The sequence below is a fragment of the Spermophilus citellus genome (genome assembly GCF_964194105.1).
Source record: "Spermophilus citellus genome assembly, chromosome: 10".
In the NCBI taxonomy this organism is placed as follows: domain Eukaryota; kingdom Metazoa; phylum Chordata; class Mammalia; order Rodentia; family Sciuridae; genus Spermophilus; species Spermophilus citellus.
In genome coordinates, this window is record NC_138197.1 from 126,389,366 (window position 1) to 126,410,286 (window position 20,921).

The 20,921-nt window shown below is 61.4% G+C and overlaps 1 protein-coding gene across 2 annotated transcripts; it reads right to left on the reverse strand.

The window, feature by feature from the left end:
* Positions 1–7,040: 7,040 nt before the first annotated feature.
* Positions 7,041–19,075, reverse strand: IFT27 (intraflagellar transport 27). Of its 2 annotated transcripts, XM_081309991.1 has the most exons (7): positions 18,628–19,074; positions 13,828–13,904; positions 13,445–13,504; positions 12,444–12,503; positions 10,499–10,616; positions 9,577–9,686; positions 7,042–7,265 (listed from the first exon to the last, which is right to left on the reverse strand). In XM_081309991.1, the coding sequence occupies exons 1-7, from the start codon at positions 18,659–18,661 to the stop codon at positions 7,167–7,169; spliced, it is 558 nt and encodes a 185-aa protein (XP_081166117.1). In that variant the 5' UTR covers positions 18,662–19,074; the 3' UTR covers positions 7,042–7,166. The 2 variants fall into 2 exon arrangements, with proteins under 2 accessions (XP_081166118.1, XP_081166117.1); XM_081309992.1 differs by lacking the exon at positions 13,445–13,504 and having other exon boundaries at positions 7,041–7,265; positions 18,628–19,075.
* Positions 19,076–20,921: the final 1,846 nt, after the last annotated feature.

The window sequence follows — 20,921 nt, forward strand, 5'->3', positions numbered from 1 at the left end:
TTCATCAACCACGCTCTTCTCTGCCCCAGGACCTTTGCACCTGCATTCCCTCTGGCTGATAGGGTTTCCCTGCTTCACTGCTGATTCTTGCTCCTGCCTGTCCCTGCAGAGAGGCCCTTGATGGACAGCTTCCTCCCATAGTCCCCTCTGCATCCCTGCTCGGAGGGCTCTGGTCTTTCCTTCCTGGTGTTTCCTACGACGTGATTATAATCTCTTCCTCCTCACTGTCCATCTCCCCCGTAGAATGTGCTCCATGTGGCGCGGGGTGGGGGTGGGGGGACCTCGCCTGCCCTCTGCCGCCCTGCAGACCCTGTACTGAGCAGCTCTGGTGCTCAGCTGGTGGTCAGAGCCGGGCTGGCCGGGACCCATGGGCTCCGCCTGGGCTGCCTGTCAGGCCCTGCGTCCCTGCCTCAGGGCTCCTGGGGACCTTGGCTGTCATCTCTGAGGAGGGGGCACAGCAGGCTCTCTCTAGGCTTTTCTGGGGCCCTGGGGGACAGGGGCACCACTTGTTCTTGGGGTCACTTGCAGAGGCCAGGCCTCCCAGCCTCGGGGACCCTTTGGGTGGAGAGTGGGAACAGCCCCAGGGGATGGTCCAGGCAGCAGTGACGGTCATTGTTTGTGCTGGCCTGGGCTCAGCGCTGTAGGAGGGCCACCTCTGTCGCTCCTCAGTATTGTGGGAGGTGACCTCAGGGCTCTGGGCCTAGGGGGTGAGGTGACTTGCCCAGGTCACCCTGTGAGGATGTGACAGAGGGAGGTTGGCACAGGGCACCAGGCCTCGTGGCTTCTGGGCTTTGGGGGCAGAACAGGGAGGTGCTGAGGGACCAAGTGGGAGACCCAGCGTCCCCAGGCGGTTTCCTGAGAGTCTCCGGAACCTGCCCTGGGACACAGGGCAGGGCACAGGCCCCTTGTATCCCCAGGATGAAGTGGGAGGGAGCGTGGCCTTGACCTCTGGGGGTCGCGAAGGTCAGGTGGGAGGACACCCTGGGCCAGCCTCGCCTCGGGAGCTGGCCGTGGGGCTGCGGGGCTGCACCCCTGCCTGGCCGGGCACTCGGACCCAGGACGCGGCTGAGGCTGAGGCGGCAGCCTGAGGCCACAGAGCGGGGCTGCTTCACGCCTGGGTGGCCGTCCTGTCCCGCGGACCGGGCGCAGCGCGAGCGTGTGGCTACGTGAGACACCGGGACGCGATGTGCGGCTTGCAACCAGGACCTGGCTCCGGGGACTGGTCCTTGCTCTTTGCTTGAGGGACAGTCCTTCACCCCAGCGAGGGCCCACCAGGGCCTGGCCCACGCTGGGCAGGGCCAGCCCCCGGGCTCCCTCCAGCCACTTTCCCAGCGCGCCAGTGCCTGGGGCATCTCTGTCCCCAGAGCTCAGCGTGGCCTGGTGGGGACAGTCGGGGACGGTTGATGCTCCGTGTGGAAGGGCTCTGTCAGTTGAAGAGCAGGTCATTCACAACCAGTTCTTTCTTCTCTAGATATTTGGGCCCAACACATAAGCATGGCCATGCCCACTGGAGGGGACATGCCCAGCTGGGGCTGTTGAGGAGCCTCCTGGCCACCTGGCGGGCGGCGTGGCCGGGCTCAGGGCCATCTATTCCTGGTGTCTCTTACTTGCTCTTCTCACACTTGAGACCATTTTAATTTTTAAGCTCCAGCAAATGAAGAGGAGTAGGAGGAAGGAGAGGAGGAGGAAGGGGAGGAGGAGGAAGGGGAGGAGGAGGAAGAGGAGGAGGAGGAAGAGGAGGCCGTGGGGGTGGGGTGGCCCCTCTAGGGGGCCCAGCTCTGCCCTCCTGGCCAGGCCCTTGGCCAGGCCCCAACGCAGAGCCCGCTTGGCCACGGTGACGGCTGCCGTCCTGGGGGGACTCGGAGCCGCAGGACAGCGGGTTCTCCTGCCTGGCCCGCCTGGAGCTCTGCGTGGGACCCCAGGGCTGCCGCAGCTCTGTGTCCCCTTCTGTCCTGCAGCCGGGCGGCTGCTCCCGACTTCTCTGGAAAAGCAGCTCCAATTAGACCCAAGAGTCTCTTCCTCACTCTGTCCCCGGGTTCGACGGAACCGTTGCTTCAGGACTTAATCTGTCATGGTCACCTATGGGCTGTGCCTGGGCCCTGGGCGCCCCCTGGCCGGGGCTGGCCCTGGGGACACCAGGCCTCCGCCCGCCTCTCTGCGTCTCTCCCTTTAATGTCCCTGTGTCACCCACACCTCCAGCTGTCCAGGGCCGGCCCTGCTGGGCTGTGAACGGGCAGCGTCTCTCTGGAGGGCGATGTGTCATATGCCATCAAAGCCTTTGAAAAGTCCGCAGGCTCTGACCTGGAAAGTCCCCTCTAGGAATCCGCCCTGGAGGAGAAACCGGATTGGGGTCCACGCTGATGTGCCTGCTCCTCCTGAGTGACCACCTGGCCACCGAGGAGGCCGCACGGGGCCATGGCAGCATCGTCACAGACGGAGGGAAGAGAAACCCGGGGAGGGGACGGGGCAATGGGGGCGCTCCTGAGCCATCATGCATCAGGGGCGACAATGGCCACCGCGACAGAGCGGGCATTTGCTTCCAGCTCTGCGACAGTAGCGTTAACGGGAGAAGCCGGGGGACGGACCCGACGCCCCCGTCTGCCTGACGCGCAGGCGGGTTGGGCTGCTTTCCTGCCTCTGGACTTATTTCCTCATGATTTTAAAAAGAAAGAAAACAACTGCGCAGAACGACAGGTTCTTTTTTTTACTTGAACCAACGTCCACAGGTGTCCTTGAGTGACGAGGGACTTCCACCGGTGACCTGATATGCACCTTGGTTTTCTGGTTTCAAAGCATCTACATGTTTTCATACGCAGAGGGAAGAAGACGGAAGCCCAGGGCCCTGAGGGGACGCCAGGCCCCCAAGAGGCTTCAATGACGCTCATTTGATTCTTTAGAACTTTCTAGATTTTCTTTTTCTTTCTTCTCCTTTCGTTTGCGGTTAAGCATACATTACTTTTATGTAATAAAAAAAGTAATAACTTATATTATTACAGAAAATCTGAGATTGCCTCTGTGCATTGAACATTTGCTATGTATCCGTTTTACGTATCTTAATCCACAAACGTTGGTAAAGTTGGTAACAGTCTCATTTGATAAACTGGGAAGCTGAGGAACAGAGAGGGTAAGTACCTTGCCTAATAACACACAGCTGCAGCTCTAATTCTGCTCTGATGTGAAGCTGGTGCTCTTTCCATTAACACCCAGCTGCTGCTAAAGGACCCACAGGAAGGTCAACGCGATTCCTGCCTCCACCAATCAGCTCTGGGCTCTCCCGGTCCCCCACCCGTCCCCGTCCCGTGCCTCTCTGGTCTCTCCCCTCCGCCCCTACAGCCAGGTGCAGGATGGCCTGGTGAAAACGTGCTCACAGACGGCCGTTCTCTTAAGGAGCCCCGGCTTCCCTTGGCCTTTTGCCCTCCTACTCAACCACCCAGCTTCACAGCAGAGCAGAGCGCGGGCGACGGGCATCGTGTGCTTAGATGCCATGATGCCAGGGGCTGGCGGCCCAGGTTCTCCCGCGGCCCCGACGTCCCTCCTCGCCCTGGTTCTAAAGTGAGTACAGGACGAGGCACTTAAAGAATCAGCAGGGGCTGCAAAGACAGGATGTGCGGTCACTTCCCAAACTTGTGCTGATGCTGGGGACGCCCAAGCCCGGTCCCCACCGCCGTCAGCCCTGCCTCACCTACAGGCACCTCCGCACCCTCTTGTCCTCCAGCTTCCCAGCTGGTCACTCCAAAGCAGGAACCAGGGTGAGTCACTCTGTCAGAACCCTTCAGCGGCTCCCATTTCCTTCTCCAATTCCTCTGCTCTGAGCAGACCCTCGTTTTCTTGCTCCTCTTCTTGTGGCTTCTCTCCCGAGTGCCCTCTTGTCCAATCCCCGGTGCCCGGACAGTTCCCAAGAGGCCGGCTTTATGCCTCAGGGCCTCTGCTCGCCCCTTTGGAGTGTTCTCCCCGGCAGCAGTTACTTTCCTGCCACATCCCTGGCGGCCAGGTGTGGCGCTCCTCCTGGGCCCTGGCTCTGCCATCCTGATCCCTGGTGGGCAGCAGACGGCACAGGGACAGCTGGACGAGAAGCCCAGCGCGGAGGCTCCTCCCAGGGCTCGGCTCGGCTGGGCGTGGCGGTTTTCAGGCCTGGGGTCAGCTGGTGCTTCTTCCCGTCACCCGGTGGGGCCAGGAAGTTTTAGATCCCAAGATCCCATTTTTGAAAACATGACATTTTAGCACCAAAGTGGACGTCTTCCCACAAGCCCTGCTCTTGGCTGCCCCCAGCCCCAAGCTCCGGGTGACCTTGGGTGGCCTTCCCCGCCGCAGGAAGCCCCGCTGCTCCCAGGTGGGCCTTCGAACCCCAGGACTGGCGCCCACATGGGCCTCCCGGGGGCAGGGAGTGCCCAGGAGCCGGGGGGGGGGGCAGCGCCATTGCTTTGGGAGGCTGCTTGCCCGGTGCCCGGATCCTGTCACCCTCCCCTCCCCCTCACTGGGGAACCAGGTGAGGTCAAGGGCGGCCACAGGGCCAGCTTCCCAGAGCCCCCAGAGGCCGTCCCCTGGCCCAGGCCATGTGTCACAGAAGGGTCCTATGCACGAGTGCCCCTCCATGTCCACACATGGCCCCTGATCCTCTTACAGAGTTCCAGGGCTGGCCGCTGGGGACAGAAGGAGGCCACGCTCCTCCTGAGGGGCGCTGAGGACCGTGGAGCCACAGGGTGCCGGTCACTCTGAATTCTCTCCAGTCTTGCCCAACGTCACCCTCACGGGCCCTGCAGCTGCCCCTGTCCCGCATACCCTCCCCCTGTCTGTCATCCTCTGTCACCAACCTGTCACATCAGACCTCTCCTCCCATGAGGACATCAGCCCCAGAGGGCAGGGATCCTTGTCTCAGTGGCAAATGCCCCAGCTGGACCAGGGCCTGCCATGCAGATGGCACATGTCATCACTGTTGGCTCGCTGGGGACAGGATGGTGGTCAGTGGCCACTCACTAGGCTCCCTGTGTAGTGCTGGGCACGACGAGGAGAGAGCCATGGGGACCGGTCCGTCCAACGCTGGCTTCCCATTGCCTCAGGATGGAAACCAGAATCCTCCACCACGGCCCCCCGACTCTCGCTCCCTCCCAGCACACAACAGGCCCCACGCCCGGCCTTATTGGCCTTGATGCTGGCTGCTGTTGGTGCCCCAGGACTTTTGCACTTTCTGTCCTTGCTGCCCGTGGCCCATCCCCCGGATGATCATGGGCTGACAGAGCTCCGCTCAGTCCTACCTAACCCAGTCACCCCCGCGTCACCACCGACCACTGCTCCATTTATCTGTTATTGGAAATGATCTGGTCATTTATTGACCAGTAGAACCAGTTCACTGCGGGGATCTCAACACAGCGGGCTCCAGACCTAGGCCAGTCCCTGGCTCTAGTTGCCACATGGCCTCCTGCTCTACCCTGGGTTCTCCTGACCAGTGGTCCAGCGTCCCTGAAGCGCAGGCCACGCTGGATGGGACTCCAGGAGCTCATCTCCTTCCCCCGCCTGCTCTGCTCCGGCCCTGTCTGCGGCAGCCCCTACGGGAATTGGGGCGTCTGGTCGTGGGGGGGCTGAGCCTCTGCTGCTGGGGCCCTCAGGAGGGGGCAGCCCTGCCCTTTCCCAGGTGGGAAGCTGCTCTGTCCAGCTGTGGCTCCTGTCGTTGTGGTCCCCAACAAGCCCTGTGTGGAGCCACCTGCCTCTGCTCCCCCAGGGCACGTGTGAGCTCCCAAGGTCACCCTCACCCACCTGCAGCTGGCACCAGCTCCTGTGGTCAGTGGTGTCCAGCCTGGGCACAGCACCAGGGCTGCTTCCTGGCAGTGTCCTCCGCAGGGCCTCTGGGGCCTCCCCCGCCTGGCTCGGGCGGCGGGCAGGGGGGGGCGCCCACCTTCTGACAGGGACAGGGGTGGGCAGGGCAGGGGGGCGGCTCCTGGCCGGGGTGTGACCTTGAGGCATCGGCTCCTCAGCACCAACTGTGCACAGTCCTGGGCCCTGGGGGCAGCTCAGGGTCACAGGAAATGCTGCCCTCCACGTTCCCTTGGCCGAGTGTTGAGGGTTCCAGTGGAGGCCAGCGCCTGGTGTCACCAGGGCCGGAGACGGCGCCAGCGCCTCCTCAGTCCTCAGCAGTGACTCGGGACAGAGACTGGCAGCAATAGGGGCACCCTGAGGAGTGACAGGATGCGGCCTGATGTCACAGGTCCCCAGAGCCCTCACTTCACTCCAGGGACCTTGAGGCGGCTGACCTGCCCCAGAGCCCAGGAGCCGGCAGGGGGGAGCGGGAGCGAGGCCCTGGTGCCCTCAGCCCGCGGGGCCCACGGCTGCTGCCGCCCTGGTGGGATGTCCGACCCCACGCCTGGGGACGACGTCAGCCCGAGGTGCTGGGCCAGGAAGCACCCTCGGGCCGCCCACCCCCGCCGGTGCCCACGGGGCAAAAGCCTGGAGCCTGGGGGGGGGGGCGAAGGCACAGAGCCCTGGGGACAGCCATAGCCTTCGGCAGGGGCCAAGGCAGCCAGGGGCCTCTGTGGGTGTCACCAGCGCAGCAGGTGATGCAGGGGGGTCTGGTAAGGTGAATCTAGGGTGGGGACGGGATGGAGCTGTGGAGCTGGGTACAAGGGGACAGCTGCCCGGCTGGCTAGGAGGTGGCCACGAGGGAAAGGCCAAGCCCCGGGCTCTTGCCACTCAGGGTTCCCCGCAGCTGGGCAAGGCTGGCCCTTCACAGGCGAGGCCCGGGGGAGGTCAGCAGAGGACACTGCTGTCAGGGACAAGCCCCCTCAGGGAGCCCTGGCATCTGGAGCCCTAGGAGCAGGTCAGAGCAGGGACAGGCCCCGGCCCCACTGCAGCCATCATGGGTCCCGGCTGTGCCCAAAGCCACCCTGGGGTTTGCAGGTGGAAGGCCCTTTGGGGCCTCGGCACCCAGCCATGCAGGGTGGACAGGACGCCCCACGCCCCACTCAAACAGCTGGTGACCCCCGGCTGGGCAGGGCTCCCGGGCTGCTCTGGGAAGGACCGACAGACCCGCCAAGGACGGACACAGCTGCGGCTGCTGCGCTTCCTCCTAGTTTTATTTGTGGCTGTCCTGAGGTCCGGGGGCACAGAGCAACTCCAGCGCTGCTCGTCCTCCAGGGAGAGGCCACGGCCAGGTCTACGGCGGCCCAGGTGGCCGCTCACACCAGGGTGTGGAAGGCGTCCACCCTCTCCCGGTACAGGTGGTGGAACTGCTTGGCCAGGCAGTGGAAGGGGGCCTCGTAGCTCTCCATCTCCTTCTGCAGAGACAGGGGGCTGAGGCCACGCTCACCTGCCCAGCTCCAGCCGGGGCCATCAGGGCCACCGGGTCCCACCCCGTCCACCTGGCACCATCAGGGGAGGCCACTGTCACGCTGATTCTACAAGTGATCTGGGACACAGGGAGAGGGTCTGCTGGTAGCCACGTGCCACTTAGACGGCAGGGCAGGGCCTGGACCCCGGCCTGTTTCCACGGAGCCTGTCCTGAAGGCCACCCTGGCTGACGTGTGACAGGAGCCCCAGAGGCCAGAGCAGAACAGCTGTGGAGGAAGAGCCCGGCCGCCCGCTGAGAATGTGGCCAGGGCAGTGGGGGCTCCTGGGGAGGCCACTCTCCTGCACCCCCAGTCAGGGAGGAGGTTTCAGGAGAGTCCGAGGCCCAGGTAACCCAGCTGACCCCAGGCCAGGAGAGGTGGCCGGCTGCTCTGGTGGCCCAGGGAGGACAGGCTGCCAGTGGGATGGCTGGCAGTGCCTCCCGTCAGGTGGCACCTGTGGCCACGCTCCCACTTCCAGGCCAGTGGGTCAGGTGGGAGCCCCTGAAGGACGGTGCTGGGGCCTCCAGGGGTGGACGGTGTGTCCATGGGGGCAGGGAGGGCATCTCTGAGGTCCACAAGCCTCAGCCGGGCACCCTGCAACACGCTGCCCTGCTGGCTCCTGCCTCTGCCCTCCTGCAGCCAGGGAGACGCCCAGTCAAGGTCAGAGTGCCCAGCTTGCAGGACCAGGCAGGGGACAGCTGAGATGAGGAGCTTCTCATGACTCGGGGGTCAGGGGACATTTTTATGGGGAACAGGGAAGTTAAAGACGCGTCCTGGGTGGTGTCTAAAGGAGGGAATTAGGGGCTCTCAGGGTGGGCCAGCGGCCACTCGGGCTGCATGGCCACTGTGCTCTTGCTGTGCGTGGCCTGCATGTCTCTAATTTTTAAGAAATAAGTCGCCAGAAGGAGGAACCCACTGCGCCCCAGACAGCTGCTGAAACACGAGGACCTGTTGCAAGACCACCCTGGGCGAAGCGCAGCCTCCTGACGGCCGTGAAGTGTCCCCAGCTCAACGGGCAAAGAAGTCAGGGAGGTGGTGGCTCTGGGTGGGGTCACTGCATTCCACAGATGGGCGGGCTGGGGCAGGGCCCGTTGGCTGGCACAGGGCTGGCCTCTGGCCTCTCCATGGGGCCAGCCAGGAGGCCTGAAGTGAGCAAAGGGAGCCAGGTCTGTGGCATGTCCCCAGGTCTGTGGTGTGTCCCGGGCTCTCCAGCAAGAGACACGGGAGAGAGGGAGACGCCAGCAACGAGGAGAGTGCTAAGGAGGGTGGACGGGCTGGAGCCACGCCCCGTCCTACAAGGGAGCTCGCCCTCCAGCAGAGAAGAGGGGAGTGCGGCCCAGAGCAGCCAGCGCCAGGTCTGGTCTGGTCAGAGCAGGTTCAGTATGAGGAGAGACCAGGGCCTGCAGGCGGCCAGGACCCGGGTTTCCAAGTGAATCTGAAAGCTCTCCAACACACGACCTTGGGAGATCCCAGCATAAAGAGAGGAATTCCGGCCCGAGTCCCAGCAGACACACGGATGCTCCGGAAATAGATGGAAATCGAACCATTTTCCAAATGCATTGAGGCTGCAGTGACAGGAGCCCTGGTCAAAGGACTGATCATAACCTCACTCTGAGCGCGGACGCTGACGGGGGCTGGGTACAGCAGGACCTTTAACCAGGCTCGCCTAGAATCATGTCCCCAAGAGCCCCAGCAGGTTCTGGGAGGCAGCAGGAGCACCTGCTCGAAGGCTGAGCTTTCCAGCCACCTGAGCCCGAGTCCATGACCTTCTGAGTCTGCATGTCACTGGCATAAGAGGGACAGGAGCAGCTGTCCTGCTGTGATGCCTGCACAGAGTATGCACCATGCCCAGTGCACAGTAGGTCCTCAGCAAACACTGTCCCCCCCCCCCCCCGCCACCTGGGAGGGCAGGTGGCCTGGGAAGGTGGCTCTTGTTGACCTGTAACAGTGTCTTGGTGATGAACACTCTTCTTTTTGTTGTTGTTGTTTTAACATTTTAAGTTTTGTTTAAAGAAATACTTTGATTTTTTTGGCCCTCAAATTTCAAACACAGAGGGGTGCTGGGAAGCCAGGGACCAGCAGGTTCCCTCGGGTCAGCCATGGCCGCGCCCGGAAGGATGGGACACATCCTGGGCTGGGAATGTGAACGTCAGCCCAAACCAGACCACAGATGGTGGCCTAGCCACTGGACACGTGGCCGTTTGAAAGCTGCTTCTAGCAGAGGCCACATCAGCCGCGGCAACGCTGCAAGGGTACTCACCACAGACGTTTCAAAACACTCCAGGCCCTGGCCCAGCGCCCATGCCCGGGCCTGGGCCGAGTCCACTGCCCGCCTGCCAGCCAGGTCTGTCTTGTTTCCCACCAGGACACCTGCCCAGAGAACACAGGTGGCACCCTCAGCCGTGGCAGGCTGGGGGTCAGCAGCAGAGACAAAGAGGCAGCGTGCGGTCCGCGGGCACCAAAGAACGGCCTGACCCGGGGTGAGGGGTGGCAGGCGCCTGGGTCTTCAGCGCTGCCCCGAGAGTGAAGGTGCTTTGCTTCTGACTTGTGGTTTGCTCAGGGTTTTTCCTAGGCTTCACGTGTCCCTGTCTCCTCGGGGCTGCAGGCCTCATGAAGGCCGAGGCCACATTTCTGTGTGCGTTTGCGGTAATTCCTAGCGCATGGAGCAAACTTTAAAATGGTCATTAATACTAATCCGGGGCCTGGGCTCCGAGTCAGGGACTCCGAGGTAATTTAGCTCTGTTCCCAGCTGCATCGGCTGCAGCTAATTTCCAAGCCGTCTCTGGGGACCCCTTTCCCTGGTCTATAATGAGGAGAATTTGTTGATCTCACATAGGGAGCAAGGTAAACGGATTTAAGGCATTCAGAAGTGACAACAGGACTTGGATGTAACTTGCACCCCACACAGAGGATGAAATGAGGCCTTCTTCCCCGGGGTGGGCTTTCTGGAAACATCAATTCCTATTACAGTGCCTCCCCCCTATCATCTTGAGCCTCGCCAGGACTTGGTGGCCAGCAGGGTGGCACCACCCAGTATAGACCCTGAGAGGGAGGCAGGCGTGGCTGCTGAGAGGCAGCAAGTCTGGGCTGTCAGGCCAAAGCTCAGGGGCCCTGTCCAGTGCCACAGCGACCCCTGCGATGGCCTCAGGCTCTAGAGCTGAGGACAGGTGCTGCCGTCCTACCTGGCAGGGTGGTGCCCGGAGCCTGCGCTCGGACCTTCTCCAGCCACTTGCCACAGCTGTTGAAGGACTGCTCGTTGGTCACGTCGTAGACCAGACACAGGACGTTGGGACTCTCCCACTGTGGGTGGGGGGGGGGGGACAGGATGGGCACAGGTCAGGAACACCACAGGGACTCCCAGGCTGGGCCGATCTGGCTTTCAGGCAGGGAGGTGGGTGAGGGGCGTGAAAAGCCACGGGGTGGGCCAGGAACAGCCATGGAGGTGCCGCAGTGCTCATGGGTTGAAGGAAGGCCTGCCCAGGGGTTGGCAGGGCTGGGGGGGAGGGTGCAGGCCATGCTTGGCTGGGGCTGTGGGCCAGGTGACACTCTGGACTCGCAGGGCTGGAGTGGGTGGTCCCCTTGCAGCTGAGGAATCTGAGTTTGGAGAGGGCCGGGCGGGACGGAGGCCTTCCTCTGCCCAGAGCCTGCTCTCCCCGCCATGGGCCTCACTGGCCCGCTCTCCCGGTGTCCTTGGAGGGCCTTCCCTGCAGGCGGATGCGCTCCTGTCCTCGCAAGCCTGAGTGCGCTGCCCACACTAGCCAGCCCCGGGGCGCCCGCCTGCACCTTCTTCAGGCCTGGCTTTCAAAATGCGGACAAGGCTTCCTGCTCCTCCTGCTGTGGTGCAGTAACCCTAATACGCACCACAGAGGAGCCAGGGCGACATTCTGGAGGGCCGTCAGCTCCAGGGGCTGCTCGAGTCCTGGGCTTCCTGCCGTCTGCCACCAGGGTGTGGATGCCTGCTCTGTGCAGTCTGGGGGCTCCGCCATCCTGCACCATTAGCTCTGGTTTATTTCTGGGGGTCAGTAGGCTTCAAGACACAGGGAGAACCTTTTCCGAGCTGTCCTTGGAAGGTCAGCCCAGGACGGGCTCTGGGGGCCCCTCCCCACTCTGCTGGTCCTGGAGACTCCTGCAGGCCACTGGCCTGCCCTCTGGGTGAGATCATGGATTCTCACTAGAGCCACACTGACTTCCGCTGTGTGCATGCAGGAGACACTCAGTGTGGCTTCAACCCAAGAACCCTTCCTTCCCTGGCCTCAGTGAGGGGCCCAGACAGGCCTGGCATCAGGCTGAAGCCAAGGGTGGCCTGGAGCCAGGGCGGCGGGAGGGGGCTGTGAACTATGGGACCGGGACCCCGACTCGCCACAGGCATCTCCTCTTTTGTTGGGGGTTTGGGAAGGATCAGGAATCAACGCACGACGTTGACCTGCGTGGAACTCCCATCAGCCTCCACCTCTCTTAGACAACAAAAAGGGGAGGAAACAGTTTCCTTAAAACATGCTGTTCCTGGGGAGGCAGGCGGCTCTGGAGGAGTCCAGGCTCCGGGCTGCAACCCGGCCCAGGGTGGAGGACACAGCCAGCTGGGGCCTGGGAGGACGGGGGACAACTAGTGGGCACGGGAGACCTGGAGGCAAGCAACCACAAAACGTGGGGTGTACGAAGGGCAGTAAGGGGAGCCTCTGCCCAGAGGGGGTGGAAATGTGTGGCTGAGAGCACCCCCTTCAGGAGGGCTCTCGGGGAGGCTGGGGGAGGGGCTCTGGCGCCTTTGAAACTTGGTCACTCTAGAGCAGGTGGGGTGTCACTCGGCCACTCTAGAGCAGGCGGGGGTCACTCGGCCACTCTAGAGCAGGCGGGGGTCACTCGGCCACTCTAGAGCAGGCGGGGGGTCACTCGGCCACTCTAGAGCAGGCGGGGGGGGTCACTCGGCCACTCTAGAGCAGGCGGGGGTCACTCAGCCACTCTAGAGCAGGCGGGGCGTCACAGGCTAACATGCCTACTCGCCCCTGTTGCCAAGGCAGCCTCAGGATGGCTGAGGTGTGCTGAGACTCGGGCGGGAGTGGCCTTAGGGGCACACGGTGTGGCAGGAGGGGGTGGAGGAGGAGACCAGGAAGGAGGTTGCATTCTACTTGCCAATTTATCCAGCATTTCAGAAAACAGCTCCTTGCCGGCCGAGTCAAAAATGAAGAGCTCCTGCAATCAGAAAGAAGTCCCAGTGAGGGGCACGAGGGAAACCATGGGCCTCGAGCTCTGCTGCCACTCTGTCACCCCGTCACCGCAGGTGGGCTTGGTGGTGAAGTGCACGTACTCACTGCACACACGTTTCATTCACGCTTTCCCGGGGCGCCAGAGAGAAACGGGGAGAAGGGACTCCAGAGCCCCCGGAAGGCAGTGGCAGGTACCCACCCCGCCCAGTATGGTCTGCAGGGGGCCCCAGCCCTCCTGACCCGAGTGCAGAAATACAGGGCACAGGCTGGCCTCCCACCTGGCAGAGCAGAATGCCAACCAGGCCGAGGAGCTCTGGGCTCCGAAAGGTCATGGCGCACTTTGTTAACCAAATCGATTTCCAAGTCTTAAAACGACTCTTTTTAAAGGAGGTCACTGAGCAGGCCTTGGAAGGCGCTCAAAGTAGGCCAGGCTGACGTCGTACTGGGATGGCCGAGGCGCCACTCAGACAGAGGGCACCAGATGCCCCTTCCCACCTGCCCACCTCACCCAGCTCAGGTGGGAGCCCCTCCCCGGCTTCTGACCCCTGGCCCCTGCTCTGTGGGTGCGGGAGCCACGTCACCTGCACCAGGAAGCGCAGGACTGCTCCCTGGTTTTCTTTTTGGCTCATGGGCCAAGAATCTGGAGAGCTACAAACCCTCCTGCCAGGAAGGGACACAAACGACATCTTGCCATTGAACTTCAAGAGCCCTGGGACTGCTGAGGAGGGACCCTGGGCAGCCAGCTCCTCTGGGGAGACGGGTTCCCCAGTACTCCAACCCCTCAGTCCCTCTCGAACAATTCCTGTGTCCCCTGATTGGGTCCCCGATGCTCAGGGGAATCTGGGCCCAGTCCCTGCACTGGTCCCACACTGGTCAGTGTGGCCCACAGGAGGAGCCCGGTGCCCCCGGGCTGGGGGTGCCACTCACCACACTGTCGCCGGTGTCGGGAACTGGCACCGTCTTCACCACCAAATCCACCCCTGCTGTCTGCCAAGGAAGACCCAGGACATGGGCGTCAGGGGCCCCGTGGAGGGGAGATGCAGGAGGACCCAAGAACCCCACACCCGGGGACGTCCCCAGCCCAGTGCTTGTGCCCTGGAGGAGAAGGGCCACGAGTACAGGAGTCGGGCCCCTCCTCCCTGCCCACGAGGGAGCTGCTGGTGGGGGTGGCGTGCTGTGCTCTGGAGGCCACTCTGCAGAACGCCCCTCCCTGGGCTGTGGGTGACACGGTCACTGGGCAGCTGTAGGCCTCTCGGCTTCTGGCAGAAATTCTGCAGAGCCGCTCCCTCAGGGCTGTGGCCCCTGCTCACCAGGGTGTAGTTCTGGAAGTGCACCCCATCGCTGCGGAAGAGCTGCGCCAGGGCCGTCTTGCCCACCGTCGGGTCTCCTGAGCCAGAGCAGAGGAGAAGTGTCACTTGGGTCCCATCAGAACTGAGGACCCCTGCCCTAGAACTGCACCGAGTTTCCAGGGCAAAAGTCCTCGGCTCTCAGGGAGCCCGCGAGGCCCCAGGCAGGGCAACGAGACGATGCAACCAGCTTCGAGACCCAAGAGGGCCGGGGCTCCTCTCCACGCGGCTAAGGATAAAGAACCGCCCAGGAGGGGACAGAAAGCCCTGGCCCAGAAGTCACTGTCCTCCAGTGAGACACACCGGGGGAAACCGTCACTTTCCAACTTGAATTCACACGGAAGTCCCTCAGGAGGAGCAGAGAGCGGGCCACTGGAGCCCAGGGGACTCCTGGACACTGGTGCGCATTTCTGGGGAACAAGAGGCCCGAGCTACTTTACCATCCTGAAAGCGGCTGCCGAGGGACACCCTCCAGCCCACTCTGGAGGGCACCTTCGGGGCCTCTCCACCAACCCGCCTGCAGCAGTGGCCACTGCCCCGCGGGTCAGTCCCTGTCACGGTTCTTAGCCTGCGGTCTAAACCTCTCCAGAGACCAGCACTCCTCGTGCCGCCTGTATGCCCCTCTGCCCACACCCTGCCTCCTGTGATGCCAGGTGTCCTGTGGGCAGACTCCAGCCCTGACAGGACCGGTCTCTGCTTCCCAATTCTCAGCAAAATGTCCAGGGCACCTGTCCCTCTGACTTGCCCCTCTGGGCTCCTGGCTGCACCTCCGCCGCCCCCTCCACAGCCACACTGCTCGCCCAGCTCCTCGACGCTCGTCTTTCCCACCCGGATCTTCTCTTCTGAGACGATCATGACTTCTCGTGGCCTTTCCTGCTGTGAGCTCCGCGGCTGTGAGTGGAGCGCTGCTCAGGGCTGGCTTTCCCATCTGCCACTTCTTAGACCGGACCAACCTGCCCTGCGCTCCCCTCATGGACCCAGGCACACGCATTCCTTCCTTCCCACCCGGTGCCCTACAGCATCCACCTCACCCGACAGAGGAAGAGACCGAGGCTCAGAGAAGGTGGGTGACCTGCCTAGGGTTCCAACACCGTGCTCCCTCCTCCAGGCCCGGTCCTCTCCTGAGCTCAGAGGCCAATTCTGGCCTGTTTCATCAGCGCAGCCCTCCAGGACACCTGGACGCCACAGCCTGGAGTGTCACAGGCCCCCACCTGTCCCAGAGCACGTCACTTTCCTCCTTTGCACCTTGATGCGGACACCCTCCAACTCCAATTCTGCTCCTGAATCCAGTTGGGGGAAGTGGCTCTTCCTGCTGTGGACTCCCCACAGACTGGCCAGTCTCCATCACCAGCACTCAGGGGAGGCCTCCGGGTGGGCTCGAGGAGGTGGGGAACACGGGGGGAGGAGGAGCTGAGAAACACTCAAAGCAGCAGCATGGCCAGCGCCCGCTCACTCAGCACCCGCAGGGACAGAGCGTCTGAGGAGCATTGGGGTCCAGCCAGCGGCCGGTCAGCGTGGGGGCCTCCTGGAGGCCAATGGCTAAGCCCGGAGGGCCAGGTGGGCGGCAGGACTGAGCCCGCAGGATGGGATGCCAGGCCACCGACCTCCTAACTGCCAGCGCTTGTCCTTCATGTCTTGGAGGGCAGGGCAGCCTGAAGTGTCCCTTCTTTCCTAGCCTGTCCCCTGGCCTTGTGACCCACACAGGCTGCTCCTCCGCCTCCCAGATGCAGTCACTGCGTGGCGGACCCTCAGCTGGAGCACCTTCTGTTCCCACCTGGACCCCGCTCGGGCGGTCCCGGGTTCCAGGGGTGGTCAACGCAGACCCCGTGGGCAGTCTGGAGCTGGTTCGGTTGCTCCGGCTCTGACGCAGGGCAGAGCTCTTTCACGTGGGAGACGGGCCCAGTGACCTGATGCTGGTGACTCCTGGGTGCCCGGTCAGCCGGCAGCCCCTCCTCAGAGGCCGCCTCCCAGCTCAGGGGTCCGTCTCTGGGTTTCCAGCAGCCCGTGGTCCACGGCCCGGGTCCTCCAGCTTCTCCGGTCCCCATCGGAGGAACCAGGCCCCTTAGAAAATCTCCCACTAAAGGCCACGCTGTTCGTGATGGCCGGCCGAGGGAGGTAGTGCTGCCCAAGGGCCTCCTGCCCTTGCCCTCCTGGCCTGGCCCGGCCCGGCAGGCGCGTCCTTCACAGGATTTCTCTGTGGCTCTTCCTCCGTCTTCCTGCGGCTTGTGCATGCTGGGCGAGGGCTCCGCCACGCAGCTGCCCCCCGCCCCCAGGTCCCTTCCACAGGAACTGCTCTCTCCACGCCTGTTCTCTGGCCCCTCACGTCCCTCAAGGCCACTCCTGCCCACGCAAGTCCAGATCTGCCGCTCCCTCCAGGAAAGGCTAGCTGGTGGCTTCCTCTCTGGCCTGAGGTCACCTCTCCTCCTTGTCTTCTGCAGATGGTGCCGGGGCTCAGTGCAGTAGCACCTGACGTCAGGACTACCTTCCAGGGAGGCACGGCGATCCTCCCACACCCAGGACAGGCGGTGTCCCATGGCACTTAAGGGCACAGTGACCCACAGTATTTAGTGGCAGACTCAGGCTCCACCACATACTAGCTGGGTGACGTCAGGTCAGTTACTTAACCTCTCCCACCATAGTTGCTACGTCTGTAAATCACGCCATAGGACTGTCAAGGAGATTTAATGTATTCATATACATGGTGCCTACATATGGCGACTGCTATTTGTTTTAACCAAACAAATTATAGATAAATGTCCAGGGTGGTTTTCCCCTCTCCGTCTGAACAGAGCAAGCACCACTGTGTTCTGAGGTACTTGGCAGGCGCCTGCACTCTAAGGCAGTCTGTGTCGTGGCACAACCTCTGCCCTCCTCAGCCCCTCCTGGAGTGTGGGGCTGGCTGACCCACCTTTGCCTTCCCACTGCACTTTGCATGGTGACTCACACATAGTAGATGCTCAATGAATATCTGTTGAGTGAATATTAGGTCCCTTGATGACGAGTTTTGTGAGACCAAAAAATGTGGGCCTACAAGGGGTGAAAGTAAAAATAAAACCAGTGAGGGGTGCTGTGAGGATCTGGGGGTGCTGCCATGGCAAGCTGACTCACTGGGCTGGGGTCTGTGGTCCCTGGAGACTTCCAAGAAGAGATGCCCTTGAGCCCTTGGAAGTAGGCTGCAGACACTGGGCCAGGCAGAGTTCAGGAGCCACTGACCTGGGTCATGACTGCAGTCAGGTGAAACAAGTACCCAAGAGAGTTGGGGAAAGAAGGGCTACAAGGAACAAGCCTCAGCCCAGTGTAGCCTGGGTACGAACAAAGCCCTGGGTCTAGACCCAGGCTCTGAACCATGCAGCTCTGCTGCTGCTGGCTGTGTGACTCAGGGCAAGTGGTCTCCCCTCTCTGAGCCTCATTTGCCTCATCTGTCAATGAGAACCACAGAAGTACCAAGCCCATGGGGTGGCTGTGAGGACTCGGTGAGGCCAGTAATGAGGTCTAGCACAGTGCACCACGCAAGCAGCAGTCAGGAGCCAGCTCCAGGAAGGAAGCTCAATTAAAAAAGAATGAGAAAGATCACTCAGAGAAAGACAGAGGCCGCTGTTTTTTGTTCTGTTGTTTTTTTTAAATCTAACTTTAGAAAAAAACAAAACAGTCCCACCTTATCCATGAGAGACTGAAGCTTAAGGAAACAGTCCAACATGCTGCCGGCCCCGGGAAGAGAGCAGCCAGAAGCTTTTGTTATCCAACATCGCCTCCCCTGGCGCTCTGGGCACTGGAGTCTCTGGGGAACCATGGGTTTCTTTTGCTCCAGTCTGATCTGAATCACCGCTGTCAGTCATCTTTCTGTGTGACCCTTTTATTTTCAAATTAGAAAGTCATTAAAAATACTATCCTCTACTTTCATCCTGAGAGACAGGAGTCAAAAGAAATCTTTTCTTCATAGAATTTCTCACCACTTCTTAGGGAGGCCTGGCAAGGTCGCGGGTCTCAACAGTCAAACTCCTTCAGGGACTTGGGTATGGAAATCCTGGGTATGACCTTCGCTAGGTAAGATCAGGGAAAAACAGAACCTACCCGAGGGTGCTGCAGAGCAGGATTGAAGGGAAAACACGTGTCTGGCCTACAGCAAGGACTCAGTGGGACGCACCTGTTCTGCCTCTACCAACGTAGAGTCTAAGCAACTGCTTCCTAAACGTGCAGACCGATTCAGGGAAAACTGTACAATGTGAATGCCACAGATCCATTCATTCTACAAGCATTTATTGAGTACCTACTACGTTCCGGGCATTTTTGCTGGCTGTTTGTAGGTCAGTCAATGAAACACAGATTCCTGCTTTGCCGGGACTCAATGTTTATATCCTCCTGACAATGGGCGGCAGGTAGTCAACTAACAGGTGCCTCTGCACACTCTGCCCCCTGTTCTGTAAGCCCTCTTCCCTAGCCCTCTTACCAGAGGAGTGGGATCAGGAAAGTAATCCCGTGTGTGAAGAATACCAAAGTAGTGATTCCTAACTTTGAGGTACAGCAAATGGTTTAGTTGAAGCGCCGGGGGTAGTACAGGTCAGCGGGCGAAGGCGGAGTCGGAAGGGCAGGGAGCTGGGGCTCACAAAGAGAGTTCTTCCCCGCCCGACGGAATCTGCTCCATCGGAATTGCAGCCGCCGCCACGGGGAGACGGTGGACACTTCCCGTGAACCAACGCTCGCGGAGAATTAGGAAGCCCGCGGACTCCGGAGAGCGCGGAAGTCAGCGCGGGTTTCCACACTCACCTGCCAGGATGCATTTGGCTGCCAGCTTCACCATGGTAACCACCACTACCACCGACCCGGAGTGAAGAGCAGCTGCTAGAGGCGTCGGAGGGGGGGTTTCGCGGCCTGGGCGGTGGAAGCGGGGAGGGCTGGTCCCCTGCGCCCGTGGCCCGGTGGGGACCCGGCGGGGACCCGGCGGGATGGGGCCTGGACCTCCTGGGCGGGGCTGGGAGACCGAGAGCTAGGGTGGGAGGGAACAGGACTCCAGAGGGTCCCGGATCGGGGCGGCGTGACCAGAGCAGGCGGGACGATGAGGATCCCGCTGCCCCTCTGCTCAGGCCGCGGCCGTGGAGTTGGGGACAAACACACTCGACGACCCCCGGGTCCCCAGCACCCAGCGAAAAGCCCTCGCTTGGCAACCACCGTCCGCTGCCCCGCCCCCTCCTCCAGACGGCCCCCGATTGGCTGCTGCCAAAAACTCCCACCCCCAATGTTCAGCTGAGACCCAGTAGGAGGAAGGGGCGGGGCTTACCTTCCTTTCTAGAGAGACAATTCGTAGCGGTATCTGTTCTTCCACTTCACGCCGCTTGGCAAGTGGTTTGAAATGATGTCGATCATGTCATCTCCCGCTCCCGCTCAGAAGCGTCACGGGAAAAGCAGCTTCAACGTGAGTAGCAGAGGCGGTGATAAAAGAAACTTTCTGATTGGCCAGAGGGTGGCTTGGACTATGTTCGAGAGGCCTGGGGATTCGTCACACTCCCCTGCCTCCTGGAAATGGTTTCGTCCACGAGGGGCCGGTCCGCTGGCGGCAGTCTGGAGCGGCGCCTGCGCAGTAGACGAAGCCGCATTGGCGGGAGCCCGGCTTTACTTTGCTTCTTGCTGCTTGTCGGTTTCCCGCGTTCCGCGGACAGCGGTCGCGCAGCTACAAATCCGGTCCTCGCCCCGCATCCCGAAGAGCAGCCCCGTTTTTACAGCCCAAGCATGTTATGCGCCTTAAAATCGGAAACAGGGGAGGGAGGAGTGGGGAAAGGTTGATCAGTGAGTACCTCGCTGTTGCCCGACTGGGAGCGGGAAGTTCTGTTGCGCTGCAGCACAGTTGGCGGCTGCAGCCTTACGGACAATGTCCTGCGCCTTTCGGAAAGCTAGAGGAAAGGGTGTGAAAGTTCTTACCATAAAGAAACAGAGAGAGAGATGCGTTCAACCTGGTTTAGCATTGCACAATGTACGCAGACCTGCATGGAAACCGCACAGGGCGTTCCGTGAATATGTGTAATTTTATGTTATTCCGTATCGTTAAAAATAAATGCAAACCAAAAAATAAAAATGTAAAATACGAAAGTTTTTAAAGCGATGCCTGTGAACAGAAGGGAGAATGTGTGGACTTTGCAGAGGGGAGCAGGGTCTCCCAGGGATTTGAACTTGGACTTTCCTTAGTCCCTTTCCTCCCTTGAGAATGCACCCCATGCCCATTGTTGCATGAGAGGGTGCAGTCCACCAAGCTGCTGGCCATGCAGGAAGGCTCTAAATATTAGCTGAGCTTCCTGGGGGAGTTGTTTTGCCATCAGGTGGACAGAGACCAAGTCACCCCTGAGGCTCTACAGATGGGCCAAGTTAGAACCCACCTGGTAGGGGTGGGAGGTGGGGATGAGAGAGAAAGCATGTGAGCTTCCAGGACACGGGAGGTGTGCATCAGGTCATCGCCCAGCCCAGTGATGAGTGAGGAGGAAATGACCTGGACAGATTCCCTGTATCATCCACCACTCGTTCTCACTCTCCCTGGGCTCTGGGCCCTTGAATGGCCAATGCTGAAAGGGAAGAACAGCCCATGGGTGTGGATGCCTGCTGTCCCCAGTTAGCTTGCAGATAGCTGAGTGTGTGTGTGTGTGTGTGTGCGCACGCGCACACACACACACACACACACACACACACAAATGGCCACGAAGGGTCCAGCCCTGGGTGCAGGGTTGAAGCACAGCACACGTTGGCATTTTCTTTCCTGAGACCCGTTCCTGCTTTTCTTCATGCTAGTTCCTCTCAGACCCCCAACCCTGGGTGAGCAGAGCGCTGCTGACTGGTCCCCGGCTCTGCCCTCCTCCAGGACAGCCTGTTCTACCAGTGACCCCCTCACTTCCTGAGTGCACCACCCTCCAGAGGCAGCCCAGGGTAGTGACACCCTGGGCTCCCCCTGAGGACCGCCTCTGGGGCCCTGCCCTTAGCTCCTTGTCTGCAAGGGGGTGACTCCTCCCTCCAGGGCCCGTCCTCCTGGTCATACCCACTTCTTCCTTTTGGTGTCAGCGCCATTGGAGGGGCATTTG